The sequence below is a fragment of the Patagioenas fasciata genome, chromosome 3 (genome assembly GCF_037038585.1).
Source record: "Patagioenas fasciata isolate bPatFas1 chromosome 3, bPatFas1.hap1, whole genome shotgun sequence".
In the NCBI taxonomy this organism is placed as follows: Eukaryota; Metazoa; Chordata; class Aves; order Columbiformes; family Columbidae; genus Patagioenas; species Patagioenas fasciata.
In genome coordinates, this window is record NC_092522.1 from 24,205,342 (window position 1) to 24,221,976 (window position 16,635).

Consider the following 16,635-nt stretch of genomic DNA (forward strand, 5'->3'; position numbering starts at 1 on the left):
GCCATCTGGCTTCCTAAAACCAGCCCAATAAATCAATTTTCCAAATTACAGTTAACTTCACAACAGACTCTTCGTCCATTTCCACACTCATACTGACAGCTCAGTGTGTGTCTCCCTGTCTTTAGCAGCCGCTGCTTAGCAAGCCCCTGGTTGTACTCACTGCATGGGCCGGGTTGCACTGATCTATTGGGCTCTTGAAGTCTGTCCGAAGTTCATCAAAGGCGATTATCTGAAAAACAGTTTTTTCAAATATTTTAATAAATGGTTATCCAAATGTTTATTTTTGCTTTAGGGCTTAGTTAGATGCATCACCTCCCTTCCTTCCTTTCAAGAGAAAATATGGGAAATTAGCTTCCCCAATACTCTCCTTTGAGAACTAACTAGTTAAAACAAAACATGGGATACTCTTACATACAGCACTGAGAACCCATTAATCTGTCACTCTGTAAAATCATATCTATAGCCTTTTCAGCATTGTTGCTTTCCAGATTTCTTGTCTCATATCAGGTATAATTTTTTCTCAAACTTCCAAAACAACATGAAATTATTTCACAAGTGAACGCATCTCCACACTTGATGGAAAAAGTCATTAGCTGCCTAAAACACTGCAACACATCAGATACGCCATTCCAGGTTTAATACATACGCAATAGCCCCTTTTTATTAGTTGTTAAACGTACTTCAGTTATCAATTCTCAATTAGTGTCAGCTTAATTATTATTAAGTCTCTTTTCATTATAAAGTAAACTTCTCAAAAGGTAAACTACTCCCGAGCAAAACATGCCCTTCCTAAATTCCATCAGGTTTTAGAACCTTTACCTCAGACCTCATTAATGGAGACATGTCTTTTGCTCATGTCTTTTAGTTTCCCCTATCAACTGATAGATTCAGACACACTGGTAATTATTGCCTGCTTTTAAAGTACAGCACATCAGAGTGTCCATAAAAATAATAATGCTCAATAATAGTTTTTTGGAAAGAAAACACCTCAGCATATTTCATTCAAAAATCTCAAAGCATGTTCTTTATTTTGTGTTTGTGTTCTGGTAATACCTTTCCTTCTGCTTGCTTCATCCGAGGAATGAAAGCTCACTCTGACAGACACCACATAAATATTAATATATGTTAAAACAATTATTTCTTTTCAGACAATTTACAACCCAGGAAAGTATTTGTTCTCAATAAAAAGATGATGGAAGTACAAGGCAGCTGTTGGGTAACTGGCATATGAGTGGAACAACCATTCTGTGAGATGTTACAGCGTGCCTGCTACCCAACTGTTCAAAAAATAATCAACGGGGTGTCACCACAGACCTGCTGTATAGGTAAAATAAACTCACTTTACAGATATGGAATGCAGGAGCAGAAATCCTGAAAATGACCTACCTGTGATTGATATAATAATCTGGTGAGAGGCTTGAGAATAAAATCTAGAGCTACCATCCACAAATCTAAGCATTACTCTGCATCCCACTCTAATGCTGCATTCATCACACTGAAGTGCATTTATTAATAAAATCAAAAGTGTGGCATTTTACAAGAGCACTCTGCAGAATTCAATTTATTCAACTATGACAAGTCACAGTGCCAGAATAAGCCACAAAGAGAACTATAAAACATGATTATAAGTGAAGCATTTCTCCCCACGGATGCAGTATCTCTACAAGTTAGGAATCAGATCTGTGAGGGATGTTTAAACTAAAGTAAAGGAGCAAATAACAGAAACCGTGAGAGAGTCAGCGTACAATTGTGAAGAAAAAGGCTTATGACATCTCTATATTTAATACTTCTTGAACAGGTCTTCATATTCTCAAGCTGGGCCAACTGTTAAGAGGGTAACAACCACACAAGTCAGACACACACACTTCTGTTCGTAATTGGGTATCAACATCAGCACTGACAGAAAGGGGAAAGGATGTCCCTGTTCATGGCTGTAACACCAATTTACTTTGAGGTTCTGCACATCTCCCTCAAATTCTCTTTGTTTCACCGCACTGGTGCTTACAGATGTAGCTTTGAGATTAAAAAACCCCTGTTATTAGCGTTGAATGACAACTGGTTTTAATAATGTACAGTGGTAACAGCTTTTTTCTGTTATGAATGTAGAGATGAGCTGAAATTTCCTTGAGGGAAAAAGAAGAAAAGAAAAAGAAGGAAGGGGAAGGGGAAAGAGGAAGGGGAAGGGGAAAGAGGAAGGGGAAGGGGAAAGAGGAAGGGGAAGGGGAAAGAGGAAGGGGAAGGGGAAAGAGGAAGGGGAAGGGGAAAGAGGAAGGGGAAGGGGAAAGAGGAAGGGGAAGGGGAAAGAGGAAGGGGAAGGGGAAAGAGGAAGGGGAAAGAGGAAGAAAAAAAGAAAAAGAGTGACTGTGCTGCACCTTCCTTTTGGTAGTCGGTAACAGTAAGCAGGAGTTGGAGACAATCATGATATGGCAGCCAGTGCAAGATCCAGCTCATGGTGTGAGGAAAGACTGGTCTGTGACAACACCATGAGGAACCCAAATACTGGAATCACAGGATGGATCCCCTTCAAGAAGCCCAGGAAAGCCTCTAAGATTCACTGAACACAAAGACAAGATGATAACCCTGAAGTGTGCTTAGATGAAAGAGAACTAGGTAGCTCTGAAAACCAGAACCATGAAGGCAGGACTCTGTTGAGCTAGTCTTAACTAATGCAGCTGAGCCTTGAAGAAATCCTAAACGACAGCTGCTGATATGCGATTTATTTTATATTTTATATTTGCATTATGTCTAAGTGCATTGAAACAAATCTGACAGTATTAAGCACATTGTTTTCACAGAACCAGACAGTGTAAATACAACAATGTCACAGAAAAACCCTTGGGGAGCGGGCAAATTATGACAAAGTTAAGACACATTCCTGCCACACCTGCAAGAAACAGATTGGGGTCTGGTATCAAGCACACAGGATTGGAGAGAAGGTTCTTCAGTAAAAGTTCCAGTGTCTCTCTTGAAGGACACCAACAGAAATAAATCCTCCTCAACTCTCAGTGTTTTACTTCATAAAAGTTCCATAATAGTTTATGTTTTGTTAAATCCCCAGGAACAGAAATCCAGCAACGACATGACAAATATATTTTAATTTATAAAAAAACACATTCCTATTTCTCAGTCACAGTGCAAAGCTTGAAAGACTAATATTAGGTAGGCTCACAACTAGAAGGAATATAAAGAATCTCTCCCAAAGTTTGGGGGGGCTTTTTTTCGTTTGTTTGTGGTTTGGGTTTTAAATCTCACAATGCTGTGTGCTGCAAATGAGAAACAATAGAAACAAAACTGTAGCTTCTAGATTGGCAGTTGCTCACAATACACTATTTAACTTCACAACAAATTATATTGTATTACTGAACATGAGGCTGGGTTGTGCTGCAGCATCGTTTATGTAATTAATTAGGAAACATTGTCCACTTTCAATTACAAGCATGCTTGTGTAGCACTTTAATGACCTAGGGCATGTGTGGCCACAGTTGTCATTTTTCCCTACAAAAAAACCCCAAATAACTAATGACTTGCCTCCACAAGTATTTCACATGGTTTTCACAAGGGCTGCAGTGTTCTAACCGTACTCTAGAGAAACAATCTTCTGCCCAATTCCATTTCGGCTGGTTGCAGCACAGCTCCCCGATTCCCAAGCATCAGCCCATCAGAGCTGCTGAGCACTCTGCAACAGCATCCAAGTACACTCAGGGTCTGCTTCACTTCCCAAACTGCTGCTCTCGTCAGCAACTTGACAGAGTAGCTCATTTGGAGGAAAACAACGTAAGAAATTCCAGTCAGGGTACTCCACTGTTTAAATTGGCATCATTTCGTCTGTGTAAATGGATGCATTTTATAAACCGACCAATGTATTTCAGTTATCCAATCTAATCTGATCCAGGGCAGCAGTCAAGACTACAAAACATACATATGCGTGACACCAGCAACCAAATCTCTCCAAAGGCCACACAATAAAAAGATCATTCCAAAGAAAAACGACCAGCCTCCAGTCACAAAGCTAAGCAGACAGCTGAGCAGATAGCATTTTAGAAACATGTGCCAGGGACTGATCTTACACAGAGGATAAATTTATTTGTGTTAGTAAATATTACTGCTGTACACAGCTTTATGGAAAGACGATTAGATCCATGTTATATTTATTTAGGAATTCCAAGGAAAAGAAAACAAACAAACAAACAAAAAAACCACCACACTAAGTTATCTGGCTAGTTGCAAAGCTATATCAGGAAAAAAAAAACATCATCATGTTTAGCAATAATTTATATCATTACTGCAGAAAGGGGCCAGGAACTGAATGGAAAATTGATATTGAACTATCTTCTGACTTGGGGAATCTTCCCTGTGATTCCACATTGGAAAATATTGCAGGAGGTTTGTTCTGCCACTGCCATGCTTCTTGTCTGGTGATAGAAGTGTACTTGTGGGTGTTATCCACCTAATACAAGTAAAGGTTTATAAAAATACTGGTTGCATTCTCTGGTGATTCATACCATCTGCAATTCTCCCAATTCCAAGCATAATTCAGCAAGGAGTTTGGCCCAGTTTAAACACAAACTGAACAGACGCGACTGTGATGACAACCTATGTTTCATTACAGCTACAATTGCAATGATATTTATAAAACTTGTTTTCATTACCCACACTCTCTGTGCTCATCTCTCCAGACAATAACAGCTTTGAATAATGAAGTATTCACATAAGATTGAATCGGAATTTTGTTTTCTTCCTATGTTTATGCACCCATCAAACTTAAAATTTCACCTATTACTGGCAGGAATTAATTATGTTCTCTCATTTTCAGGGAAGATAATTTTTTTTTTAAATCACTGAGCTCTTACAGAAATACATTTTAATTGAGAATGTTACATATTAGGGTGGCAGTGGAGTTGGTGTGGGTGTGAATTCAGTGACAGCAAAGAAGTTGGATATTATTGCTTGTTGGTATCTCAGAGAAGTTAAGATGGAACAGAACTTGATGACAATCCCACCAACCACAGAACAGAGCAGTAACACTTAACATATGTTTCCTCGTCACCACCCTGTCAATAGACAACAATCCCATCTTGAAGACACTGTCTTTAATGGTTCGTTTACACAATTTGTCTACCCCTCCACCCTCATACACAGGTTTCCCAACACCCATATCAGCAGTTCAAGGGCTGTCTGCAAGTCAGCACACAAACAGAAGGGGGACAGGTTTAAGAGCAAGCTGTGCTCCTAAACTTCATGCCTGCCCGTCAACTGCTGTATAGACATATTTACTGTGCTTGGGAAATAATGTTGAACATTTATCACGTTTGAGCCATGTTGATACAAGCTGGGTGAGTTACTGTTGGATTTTGTTGAGCAGAAGCAGAAACAGACAGAACATGTGAGAGACAGCCAGGTCAGAATGCAAAAGGACCTGAAATGGGAGATGATGAAAGATGAGGAATGGAAGATTGGAACTGTTTAGCCTGAAGAAAAGGAGGCTGAGGGGAAACCTTACCACTTTCCACAACTGCCTGAAAGGAGGTTTTAGCATGGAGGGTGTTGGTCTCTTCTCATAAGTAACAAGTGATAGGACAAGAGGAAATGGCCTCAAGTTGCACCAGGGAAGGTTCAGACTGGATATTAGGAAAAATTTATTCACAGAAAGGGTTGTCAGGCATTGGAACAGGCTGCCCAGGGAAGTGGTGGAGTCACCATCCCTGGAGGTGTTTAAGACACACAGATGAGGCTCTTAGGGACACGGTTTAGTGCCAGGTTAACAGTTGGACTCTATGATCTTGAGGGTCTCTTCCAACCAACTGATTCTATGATTCTAGAAATCACTGTCTTCACACGATGGAGTAAGGGAAGCATACCGAGAGATACAGAGAATGGTGACATTGACAAAGCAACAGACTGAATGACCAATTTTCGCTATCCAATTCTCGTCATCATATGAAATTAATCTGAACAAGAAATTTAGCTATGGGATTGGTGAACATCTGTTCAAGATGGTTGTTCCTCTTCCTTCTTTCTCTTCTGGTTGAACTGATCTGGTTCATGCTATCAAGCATTGTAAAGACAGCAAGGAAAACCCTTCCCCCTCCACAAGGATTCCTCTGAGTCAACACCTCCATTGTGATCTCCAGTGAGAAGGGTCATTTCAGCTTAAGTGGCTGTTGGTCACAATACATTCAATATTCTTGCAATATCCTATAAATCATAAGACATGTTAACTGTAGAATAATTTCGTTAATGTTATTGTCTTTGATATGGCCCAGAGACCATACATGACACATCAAGTAATGTAGATGTAAGATCTGAACCTCTTTAAGTACTGTCTTCTTTCCCCTCACCAGGACGGCTTCCTCCTAAATTCAGCACTCACAGAACCACAGATTACTAAAACCAGGTCTGAATCAATCTGACAGTCTTCTTTTAAGAACACAATATAGTGCTGACATTAGACTAGGAGAAAAAAAATGAAATCAAATCACTGGGAAAAAAATTCTGCCTGCAATATGAACAAATCCTGTTACACAATGCTGAACTGTACAGGAGTACACCAGAGAGCAATGTGTCCTGCTTCCATTCAGAAATGTAGAAAAAGGATGGAATGCAGGTTGTGCTATGACAGGAAGTACCCTTTTTTTTTTAACTTGCCAGTGCTTCAGCATATTATTTGTCATTTGTTTTTACTGAACATTACTAAACGTCTGATGGGCTGGGGTGTCCTGAAACCAAGAGCTGGCTGCTCAGAAGAAATGGTGTCCAGCTCTCATTTTATATTGTATTGTAATAAATCACTGTCTTCCTACAACATCTTGATTGCCACTGAGCTGCGCAGCTCTGCCTTCACAACCTCTGAAGGCAGAAGGGACAGAATTTCTGCTGCAAAAAACACAGCCTGCTGTTGCACTATATCATCTACCTGCAGCCCCTCAAAAAAGGGGCATCCAAGAAAAAAATGAAGGTACAGTGATAGGAAAACATCAAGAATGTGTGCATATGCACTTTATAAACATTTTATAACTACTTAAATAGGAAATTAACTTCATGGAAGGGATGGAGGCTCACAGTTCAGAATATGCACAAAGCTTTCAGATCAGACCTACATTTCTTCACGACAGAGGGGTTATCAGTTGATTCACTTTCTAGAACACCTGGAGCTGGGGAGACATGCAATGGGGGAGTCGTTCCCAGATTCTCTTCACAAGTCACCTTCTCCCTTCAGAAGAGGGAATGAAATAGGCTGTTACTGCCCAAGTTAATTCAAGAGAAATGAAATCGGCTAAACACAGAGGCTGATGCTGCAGAGCATCGTCCTATATGCTGACAAGCAGCTGAAAAATAATCTTGTTCCAAGTCTTTGGGTTAACTTTCACACCCCTCAGAAAATTTCCAGATCAGTATAACTCTCTGCTTTTCACTTCTTAAAGAGGGAATTTTTATATCTTACTAAGAAAGAACGAAACAAGAATGTTACATGGTACTACCCACTCATGTTCCTAAGACTAATGGTCTGTAGCCAGCATTGGATCTGTACTTAACAAAGGTCATGAAGGTTTCCTGGCAAGCCTCAGAGCTGCTTCATGTTCAGATTCACAGGTTCAACCTACAGACCCACTGAAAAAACACAAAATTATTCGTCACTATAGTAAACTCATCATTTCAGCAGGCCTGATACTGAAGCATATTCACTTTAAAAAGCTGGAGTTGTTCAATATTACAAGTTTACAAAGCTGTCCTCACTCATGGCCCCAGTAAGTTTCTGAGTGTAAAAAGATCTCAAAGAAAGTAACAGTTCTTTGTTAAACAAACTATTACAATTTACCGGAGATTTAGGGCAGAAGAAAATAAAACTTAAACTACAGTTTGACCAACACATGGAAGTCAAAACACGGAAGTCATACAAACTTTCAAGGAAACATTACAGATTTGGTTTAGTCTCCAGTTTCACCTGGAAAGAATAGCTACCATCAGCATTTTGTTAAACAGCACAAGCAATCAGATCCTCACTTTTAGTAAGAAGAGGTCTAGACATACATATCAGAGTTTTCAAAAACATTTTTTCTCTAAGTCAGAAGAAAAAATATTTCCAGCATTTCCAATGAACTAATTCTGAATTTCCATATTTAAAACAGAAAGCAAAGTTTTATTCCAACACTGTATTTTTGCTCTGGAATTTATTTTGGTTTTAGGAAAATCAGATTATACGAAATAGCTCAATATTCCATTATATTTATTTTAAACAAAACACACTGCTTAATAGAGATTGAAGCATTTTATCTTCCTTTACAGATCAAAGTCTCTTGTTTGTCCTGTAATGAAACAGTAATGCCAGTAAATATTATTAATTTTCAAAACAGAATCCAGAGAAGAGAACCAGAGGAGACTTCCTGGGCTGTCAGCTTTAGCCCCCAGTTTCTGCAGACACCACATCAGAAGGTCCAAGTGGTAAATACCCTAAGCTCATTTTAAAGAGAGGGAGGAGGCAAATTATTTCCCTTTTCACCACTCCATTTGGAACACAACACAGACCTGCTCTGAAAGTTGGGAGCCTTCTCCTAACTCTTAAATTCATTGCATAGATACCACAAACAACGTGTATCATTGCCAGGGCTGCTTCATTACAACAGCTACTTAGTAAAATGAGGAAGATTTATTTTGTGGGAACTTCCATCAAAATTGGCACAACACCAAAAACATTTGTCTTCAATTCAGCAGAAACTCCATCTGAGCTCATGCTAATTGACATTCATACAAGCCCACACATACACACACAAATCTTATGCATTACAGCCCTTGTATGGGAATTAATAACAGAGCTAAATGATGCTGGCACTGTATCTCTATTTCATATTTTTCCTAATGTAAGTGGATTAACTCTTGGGTGTCTGAAGCTTTTTATCCTGACACCTGCTAAAAGAAACTAGATCTAACCAATCATTTTTTTTAAAAAGTCACATCTTGCCAAATGTCTTTAAAAGCTTTTACACATAAGGTACGTGTATCAACTTATCCCTGCATTATTAACCCCTCACTTCTAGCAGCCGAGAGACAAAGGAAGATCCTTATGAAAACAAGAAAAGGGCCATGAATAACACCATGGCACAACGAGTGGAAGAGAAATTTTTAAATGGTGAAATAAGGTTCCTGTTTCAGGCTTCACCTGGTTATCCAGCAAGCTCAGGGGACATCACATTCTCCTCTTGGCTATCTAAGGAGGGGCAAATTCTGTGCCCACTGCTGCCTCCCAACAGAAGAGGTGTCCCTGGCAGGGAAGCACAGCACAAATTTCCTCTGGAGACGACGCAGAAAGCAGGAAAATCCACCGTGAAGGTCAAGGTGTGGCCAAAGAGATAAGAAAAGCTGCTTGCAAGACACCCATGTGACTGCATCACCACAACTCCAGTTTGATTAGGAACGGTGTGAGCAGAGAGGCCTGACCCAGCTCTGGTCCCCACTCCTGCATCAATGCCACATTGCAGGAATTTATATATGACAGGTTTAGAAACGGTCTCCATAGTCAGCAACTTTCAAATTAGTGATGGCATTCAGTCCATTACATAGAAATTTGAAGGTGTTTTATACCAGCAGATATCACCACTGCTACTTATGGACTTCAATATCCCTTATTTGAAAAGATAATCCAAAGATGCACTAAAATCTGCTTATTTAGACAGCAGTTCAGATTCAGAATGGCTTCAGAAAGCCCAGTAGGCCAAATACCTACAGTGTTTGTGTGGGTTTGTACTGCAGATAAGGAACCTGTTAACAGAGTCAATAAATATTGCCGGCTTGGTTCACATCACAAACTTTCAGAGTGCAGTCTTAACCCCCATGACAGGCATGAATAACATGTGCCTTTTTGTAACAGCCAGATTGCTGCAAAATACGCACAAATTTAAACGTACATGCCCTGAAAAAGTACTAGATAGAGTCGGAAAGGAAAAAACCCCAAATCATTCAGCTTAAACATTACTCATGTTGTAATTTTACATGGATATATTATCCTAACAGTTGAAATATGCAAACCCACGTTTGTATCAAAAAATAAACCTTTAATCCTTGCCTATCCTTGGCAATGTTCCTTCCCTCACCCCTTTATTTGGCCATTTTTAACTGCTTATCTCTCAAACCCAGCAAGTGCTCTGATATTTGTAACAGCACTTCTCCATTAACCAGATGGGTGTATCAGTCAATGTCTTGATGTTATCTCATATGACTGAGTTCCCTGCCTTCCTCCATATGATCTCAGCTACAAACCTGCCTGGTATTTCAAGTTGCCATATTGGGGCACATTTGCATCTTAATTATATTTAAAGTGAGGCTCAAATCCCTCTGGAAGCTGCAGTTACATGATCAATGAAGCAAGGACAGGACATAAAGCAAAATAATTTGGAGTGTTCTTTGCACTGTCAAGTATAATTCCAGTGGAAATCACCCCTGATTCTGTGTTCGTATGAAGAGCTCTTCTCTTTTAGAGAGTGACAGACAGCAATTGCTTAGAAAGATCATTCAAAATTACATTAATAAATGGGTAACCTGCCTCAAAAGCGAGAGAATTTTATCCTCTTCTTCATATTTTATTCCCTATCTCTATCTTCTTGTTAAACATCTCCTACTAAAACAAGAAAAAAAGGATCAAACCTTTGTTTTCATCATACCTACCCATATAATTTGGGAGCTTCCAAAGCCAGTGTATGTGAAATGCTGGTTTTGATGAGAATCTTCATACTACAGCCAAATAAAGTGCAGAGAGGAAAGTGAGGTGAGAGATATTCCTTTATTCTCTTATCTCTCCCCAGCGCATTTACTTTTCTGAATATTACACTTATTAATTAACCACACAATAACACAAGTAAAAAATAATAACTAACGATGCCCCCTTCAAGGCAATTAAGACCTTCACAAATGCAAAAGTATCATTTCCATTTTGTATACAAGAGGAAAAAACAAAGCTCATAGAAATTAAATGATTTACAAAATCTGTGGCAGAAGAACCGAAGGCTCTGGATTGCTGCACCATATAAAATATTAAGGGAATCAAAGAATACTGTCAGTAGACTAATAACATATAAGAAGTGAAACTGTGTATGTCTATCTGATTATTGTACTGTTGTTCATCACTAGAGCAGAGCACTGCTTTAAGCAGTGCCTTTTTGGATTAGGATTGCAAATGATTTCAGAATCACTCAAGGGCAGAAAATTGTTCTATTTGTCAGATTTCACACTAACAATTGTATGGCATTTCCTTGCTCTACTTAACTTGAATTTCATATGCTGACAGTATTAAACAACTCTCCACACAGAAATCCAAACACATTGCTAATGCAAACAAAGCTCTTGTGGCTCCACCCACAGCTGCACAAAGATATACCTGGGCACCTACTCTTCATCTCTCAGTTGAAGTTCTTTTGTCTGTAAAAGGATATTATATTTTGGCCAACATGATTTAAACCTTTTATGCTCTAACTGGAAGCTTAAGCTAACTTTACAGACATGAAAATCTTATTGTAATTTCCTAAGTATTTAAGCCAGATCCTAAGTATTTTTCAATAGAAACTCCACTATGCAAAATTAAAAACAGAATCTCCATTATGCAAACGCGATTCAAAAGGCTTTCCTATCTATCTATGGAAATGTACAGGTATAATTATACTGCCCTAATTAAATTTTGAAGCAAATACATAGAGGAAGGCTCCCTTGCTGAGAACACACGTGCACAAACATACCAGTTTGTATAGTTATACTATTCTATTTCCCTGCATAAATAAAAACTATATAAATGAACAAAAAACAAAAAAACTATATAGATGGAAAAAAGCAGTATTATTGCTTCAGCTACGCAAAATGAGATTTCCAAGTCTGTAGAGAGGTACCAGATAAACCACTAAGAATAATTATGTGGCAGGCACCTGAAACAGTCCATCTATTAGTACAAGAATGAAAAAGTCCATCCATGCTGTGAAAAAGACAGAAATTTATCTTCATGAACGCAACCATACCATATAGAGCTTTGAGTGCTTTGAATGGAAAGGTACTATCTCCACGGGTTACAGGTTATTATTGCAATATTGCAGACAACTATTCGAAAAAGCAACCTGACTTTGGAATGTAAAGAATTCGCTTGTTATTAGTTTTGACAAAAACAATGAAAAAAACACTAGCAGCTGCAAAATTCTGTCACAAACACAACATTCCCAGAAGGATGATTTGACAAGCATCTATTGACAGATTTCTACAACTGCTATGAAAGACACTTTTAAAAATCATTTCCTCCAACTGCAAGGAGAAACAGTTTTATTGACTAATAACAGCATTCTGGACACAAGTTTCACTTCCTCACCACAGACACTGAAATACATTCCCCAGTTATACTGAAATCAAGATGTCAACTCTCCCCTGCAGGAGAGAGACTTAAGTCTCACCTATTCCCCAAACACAGAGTTCAGAAATTACCTGAGCTTATACCACAACTTTATGCCCACTCACTCTCTTCCAGGCTAAACCAGCTGAAATCCAGCCAGGTAAAAATCAGCTGTGCCCATATAAACTGCAGTTAATTAAGAGAAGGAAGACAAGCAAGAAAGCTGTGCAGGAGAGATGATGCTAATATAGCTGTTTCTAAATAGGCTAATAGTTTTGTTCCCTGCAGCTAGAATGCATTTCAAAACACACCTCAAGCAGAGGAGGAATTTTTAAAGTAAGCTGAGGCTGCTGTGCTTCCTTTCTGCCCCAAAGGATTTCATCATTTTGTTGTCACAATTTTTTTTTAAGCCTTGCATTACTGTATTCAGTACATGGAAACAGTTCAGAAAGTAGCAGTATTCTGTGAATCAAAACCTTTTTTTAAAGGGATACAAACAGTTGTTACTACTAATAAGAAAAAATAATTTAGCAACAAAATTGGTGAATACACCACATGGTTTTGAATAGAAAAAAACTTGCATATACATGGAGATGCATTGCTTAAATTTAATTACATTCAGTGTGGTACAAATAATTGTTATGCCTCAACTGACCTAAAAATCATGTCTCCTATCTCTCACAAGACAACCTGAACTATCAGGTTATTCTTTTTTCTTTTGAAACATGGGATAACAGCGTCATTTCCACTGCTGGTATCATGCTACAGTGCATGAATACACATTTCACTGAAGGGATTAGAGAGGCAAGTCACCTACCCTTATTTTTCTATATAAGAATTTTGTACAATATAAGGCCATTCCCTCTAGCAGGATACCTGTCTCTGGACATTCTACAGGCCAGTGATGAAGCTAATTGTAGCATAGTTTGAGCTGGAAGGGACCTTCAAACCTCATCCAGTCCAACCCCCTGCAGTGACCAGGGACATCTTCAACCAGATCAGGTTGCTCAGAGCCCCGTCCAGCCTGGCCTGGAATGTCTCCAGGAATGGGGCATCTACCACCTCTCCGGGCAACCTGGGCCAGTGTTTCACCACCCTCATTGTAAAAAATGTCTTCCCCATGTCTAGCCTGAATCTCCCCTCCTTCAGTTTAAAATCATCACCCCTTGTCCTGTCATCAGGGTCTCAAAGGCCACAGATCTGAGGTTGGTACTCCCAAGTGGCTGTATGTAAGCTCACTTTGTTCTCCCAATAAAAACTTATAGAGGATTTAGAATCATAGAATCACTTTGGCTGGAAGAGACTGTCAAGATCATCAAGTCCAACCATAACCTAAATCCAGCACTAAAACATGTCCCTAAGAACCTCATCTATAAGTTTTTAAAAACCTCCAGGGATGGTGACTCAACCACTTCCCTGGGCAGTCTGTCCCAGTGCTTGACAAATGTCTGACAATGTTTCCCACCAGCCCAAACAGTTCAAAAATCTATGAACCTTTGCAGGCTGTGGAAAATACAGGTTGAACCTCTGTAGCAAAGGGAACTGAGTATAAATCTCCCACACTCTCTGTACTTTCAATACAAGCATGCCACCAGTATTCTGCCCTGCATATGGACTCCTCCTCCCACATGCAATGGAGTATTTTATGTGGATTCTTTCTAAATCAGACAGATTATTCCATTTAAATAACAAGATCAAAACCTTTTAAACATTTCAGTATTTAACTGCTTCTGATTTCTTCAGTTCAGCACCAAAACCCCAAGATCCGTTACTCACAGAGCCTGTGACAACAAATTGACATGTTGCATCAGGAATGCTGTCACTTGTTAGTTAAGTACTAGCTCGACCTGATAGTCAGGTCTGTTTTGAAAAGCGATCTGTTACAGTGTGGATTCCTAGCAAAGGCCACACACTCAGCAAGCTAAGTAAGGGCATCCTAGCAAAAGTCATACAGACTCTTGCACCAGCTTTACCTTCTGTCCTGGAAAGGATGAAAACAAAGACCACATTTGTAGATAAATTGAACAAGCAGATGTATAAAGGTAGGCCAAAGCTTTACCCCTCGTCTTAATCTACTCAATGGGCCAAGAGCAAATTATGGGAGTCTGGATCCAAGCTCTACAGCTGAGGTGTTGACTTCAGGTTTGTGGCTCTGATTCAGTTAATGGCTGGTGCACATAAACTGCTTTGCAGATCCCTCAACCAAGCAGGGTGAAAAGAAAACAGCATTATTTTCTATCCACACCCAGGAGAAGCTGGGGAACTCAGCACAAAAGGGAGCACTGCTTTGTCCTTGCTTCTCTTCATACTAAACTCCATACCACCTAAGAAAACACAATCAGAAATGAAACAACTAGGACATATTTCTCACTACCTCTATACCACAGATTCATTGATACAGGCTTGTACATCTACTTGTATAGGCTAGATTCTTCACCGCCCAGCTTATTCCATTCCAAGCTGGGGACAGGCTAGACTTGAGTTGGTGAAAGACCTAATACAAAAGGCTGGCCAGATGCAGAAAGCAGGAGGAAGGGTGGTATCCTGGTCACATTAGGCCAATATGTTAACTCTGGCTGGAAGCAATATAGCTGGTTACCTACAGATGTGAAACAGATCCTTCTGGCCCTGTTTTTCCTCCAAATTACAAATAATTTCAAATTTACCCCACCTTAAATGCAATGTGCTCCCATACAATATTTCTACTTGCCTTTTTGTTCTCATCAAACCTACAGTACAGGGGATATGCGAGGAGAAAGATACAGACACATTAAAGCCACAAAGCTCCATCTTCACAAATTGTTCTCAAAAGGAACTGAAGCACTTTTTCTATTAGTTAAGAGCACAAAGACAAAAATCTCAAAGCTAAGAATAAACAGGATACTTCTGCAAAATAACTTCAGGAAAAAGGTAGTAAACAGAGGGGAAAATATGCCAGAATAGATACAACTAGAAAAAAAAATATTTGCTCCGAATAAGCAGGCAAGAGAATGAGACCAAGAGAGAAGATTATTTTTTTTCCAATAGCAGTGAGATAAGTCATTGATGAGACACTGGCCAGCTGGCTAGTGCTCCCTCTGAGCAAGTTTACAATCTTATCACCACATTTCATTATGTTTGTGAGCTTTCAAAGATTCCTGCATATAGTCACAAGTTAGTATTTTGACATTTTTAATTTCTGTTTTCCTGATACATGCTTGGGAGAAGCATTACCTTCCTTTCCCCCACAAGCTCCTTACACTGAGTGCCTTCGATTTCCTCACAGGTTTGCATTGCTGCTGCTACTTCTTTTCCCTTCTCTCATGTTCTCCATTCCTACCAGTAGTGATTTATGAACATTCACCAAAATCCAGAAAACACATAAGGGCATCTGGGGTCTGTTGCTAAAAAAACTTAAATCTGTGCAAGCATGTCACTTATTACACATACCCACACAGAAGACTCATTACACAGGCTGTCCAAAAATGTTCACCGCCTGAATTTAACCACACTCTGGATTCAGACACCTTTCTCAAATAATTGAGAACACAGGATTATTGTTTGGGAGACAATCTTCTTTCTTGTTAGTCTCTTACACATTTTTTTTTTATTTCCCCTCGTTTGCTTTTTCCTTCACTTCTTTCTCTGTGGACTCTTCCTTCCTGCTCTCTCATTTCATAGAATCATTTCAGTTGGAAAAGACCCTCAGGATCATCAAGTCCAACAATAACCTAACTCTGGCACTAAACTGTGTCCCTGAGAACCTTGTCTAAACGCCTTTTAAACACCTCCAGGTATGGGGACTCCACCACTTCCCTGGGCAGTCTGTTCCAGTGCTTCACAACCTTTTCCATGAACAATTTTTTCCTAATATCCAATCCAAACCTCCCCTGGCACAAATTGAGGCCATCTCCTCTTGTCCAACCACTTTCCCTCCTTCACACACCATTTTTATTCCCTGTTACCCACTCAACAGTGGGGTCCTACCAGTGCTGCCTCAGAACGGAGCCCGCTGTGGGCTGGCAGGCAGGGATGCTGCTGGATCCGTGCTTCCTGCATCCCAGCAGCAGCACAGGAGCCCAGATGGACCAGCAAGAGGCAGGACAAGGGGCTCTTCTAATGCAGGTGGCATCAGGCAGGGATGATCAGATTCAACATCTTCCCAAGTTTTCTTTCTTTCCCCCCAAAAACAAGACAGGCAGAACTCGGAGGAAATAATTCCAAGGCCAAGACACACACAAAACAGCTATCAGCAACACAGATGTGTTTGCAGGGGTAAGGCAAGGTGAAGCAACACAGCA

General features: G+C 39.6%; 1 protein-coding gene across 1 annotated transcript in view; it reads right to left on the reverse strand.

Moving 5' to 3' along the window:
• The window catches only part of CNIH3 (cornichon family AMPA receptor auxiliary protein 3), a 53,101-nt gene that overhangs the window by 27,045 nt on the left and 9,421 nt on the right, over positions 1-16,635 (reverse strand). The window contains exon 2 of the mRNA XM_065834937.2: positions 161-229. Within this exon, the coding sequence (XP_065691009.1) occupies positions 161-229 (69 nt within the window). The remainder of the gene's footprint in view (positions 1-160; positions 230-16,635) is intronic.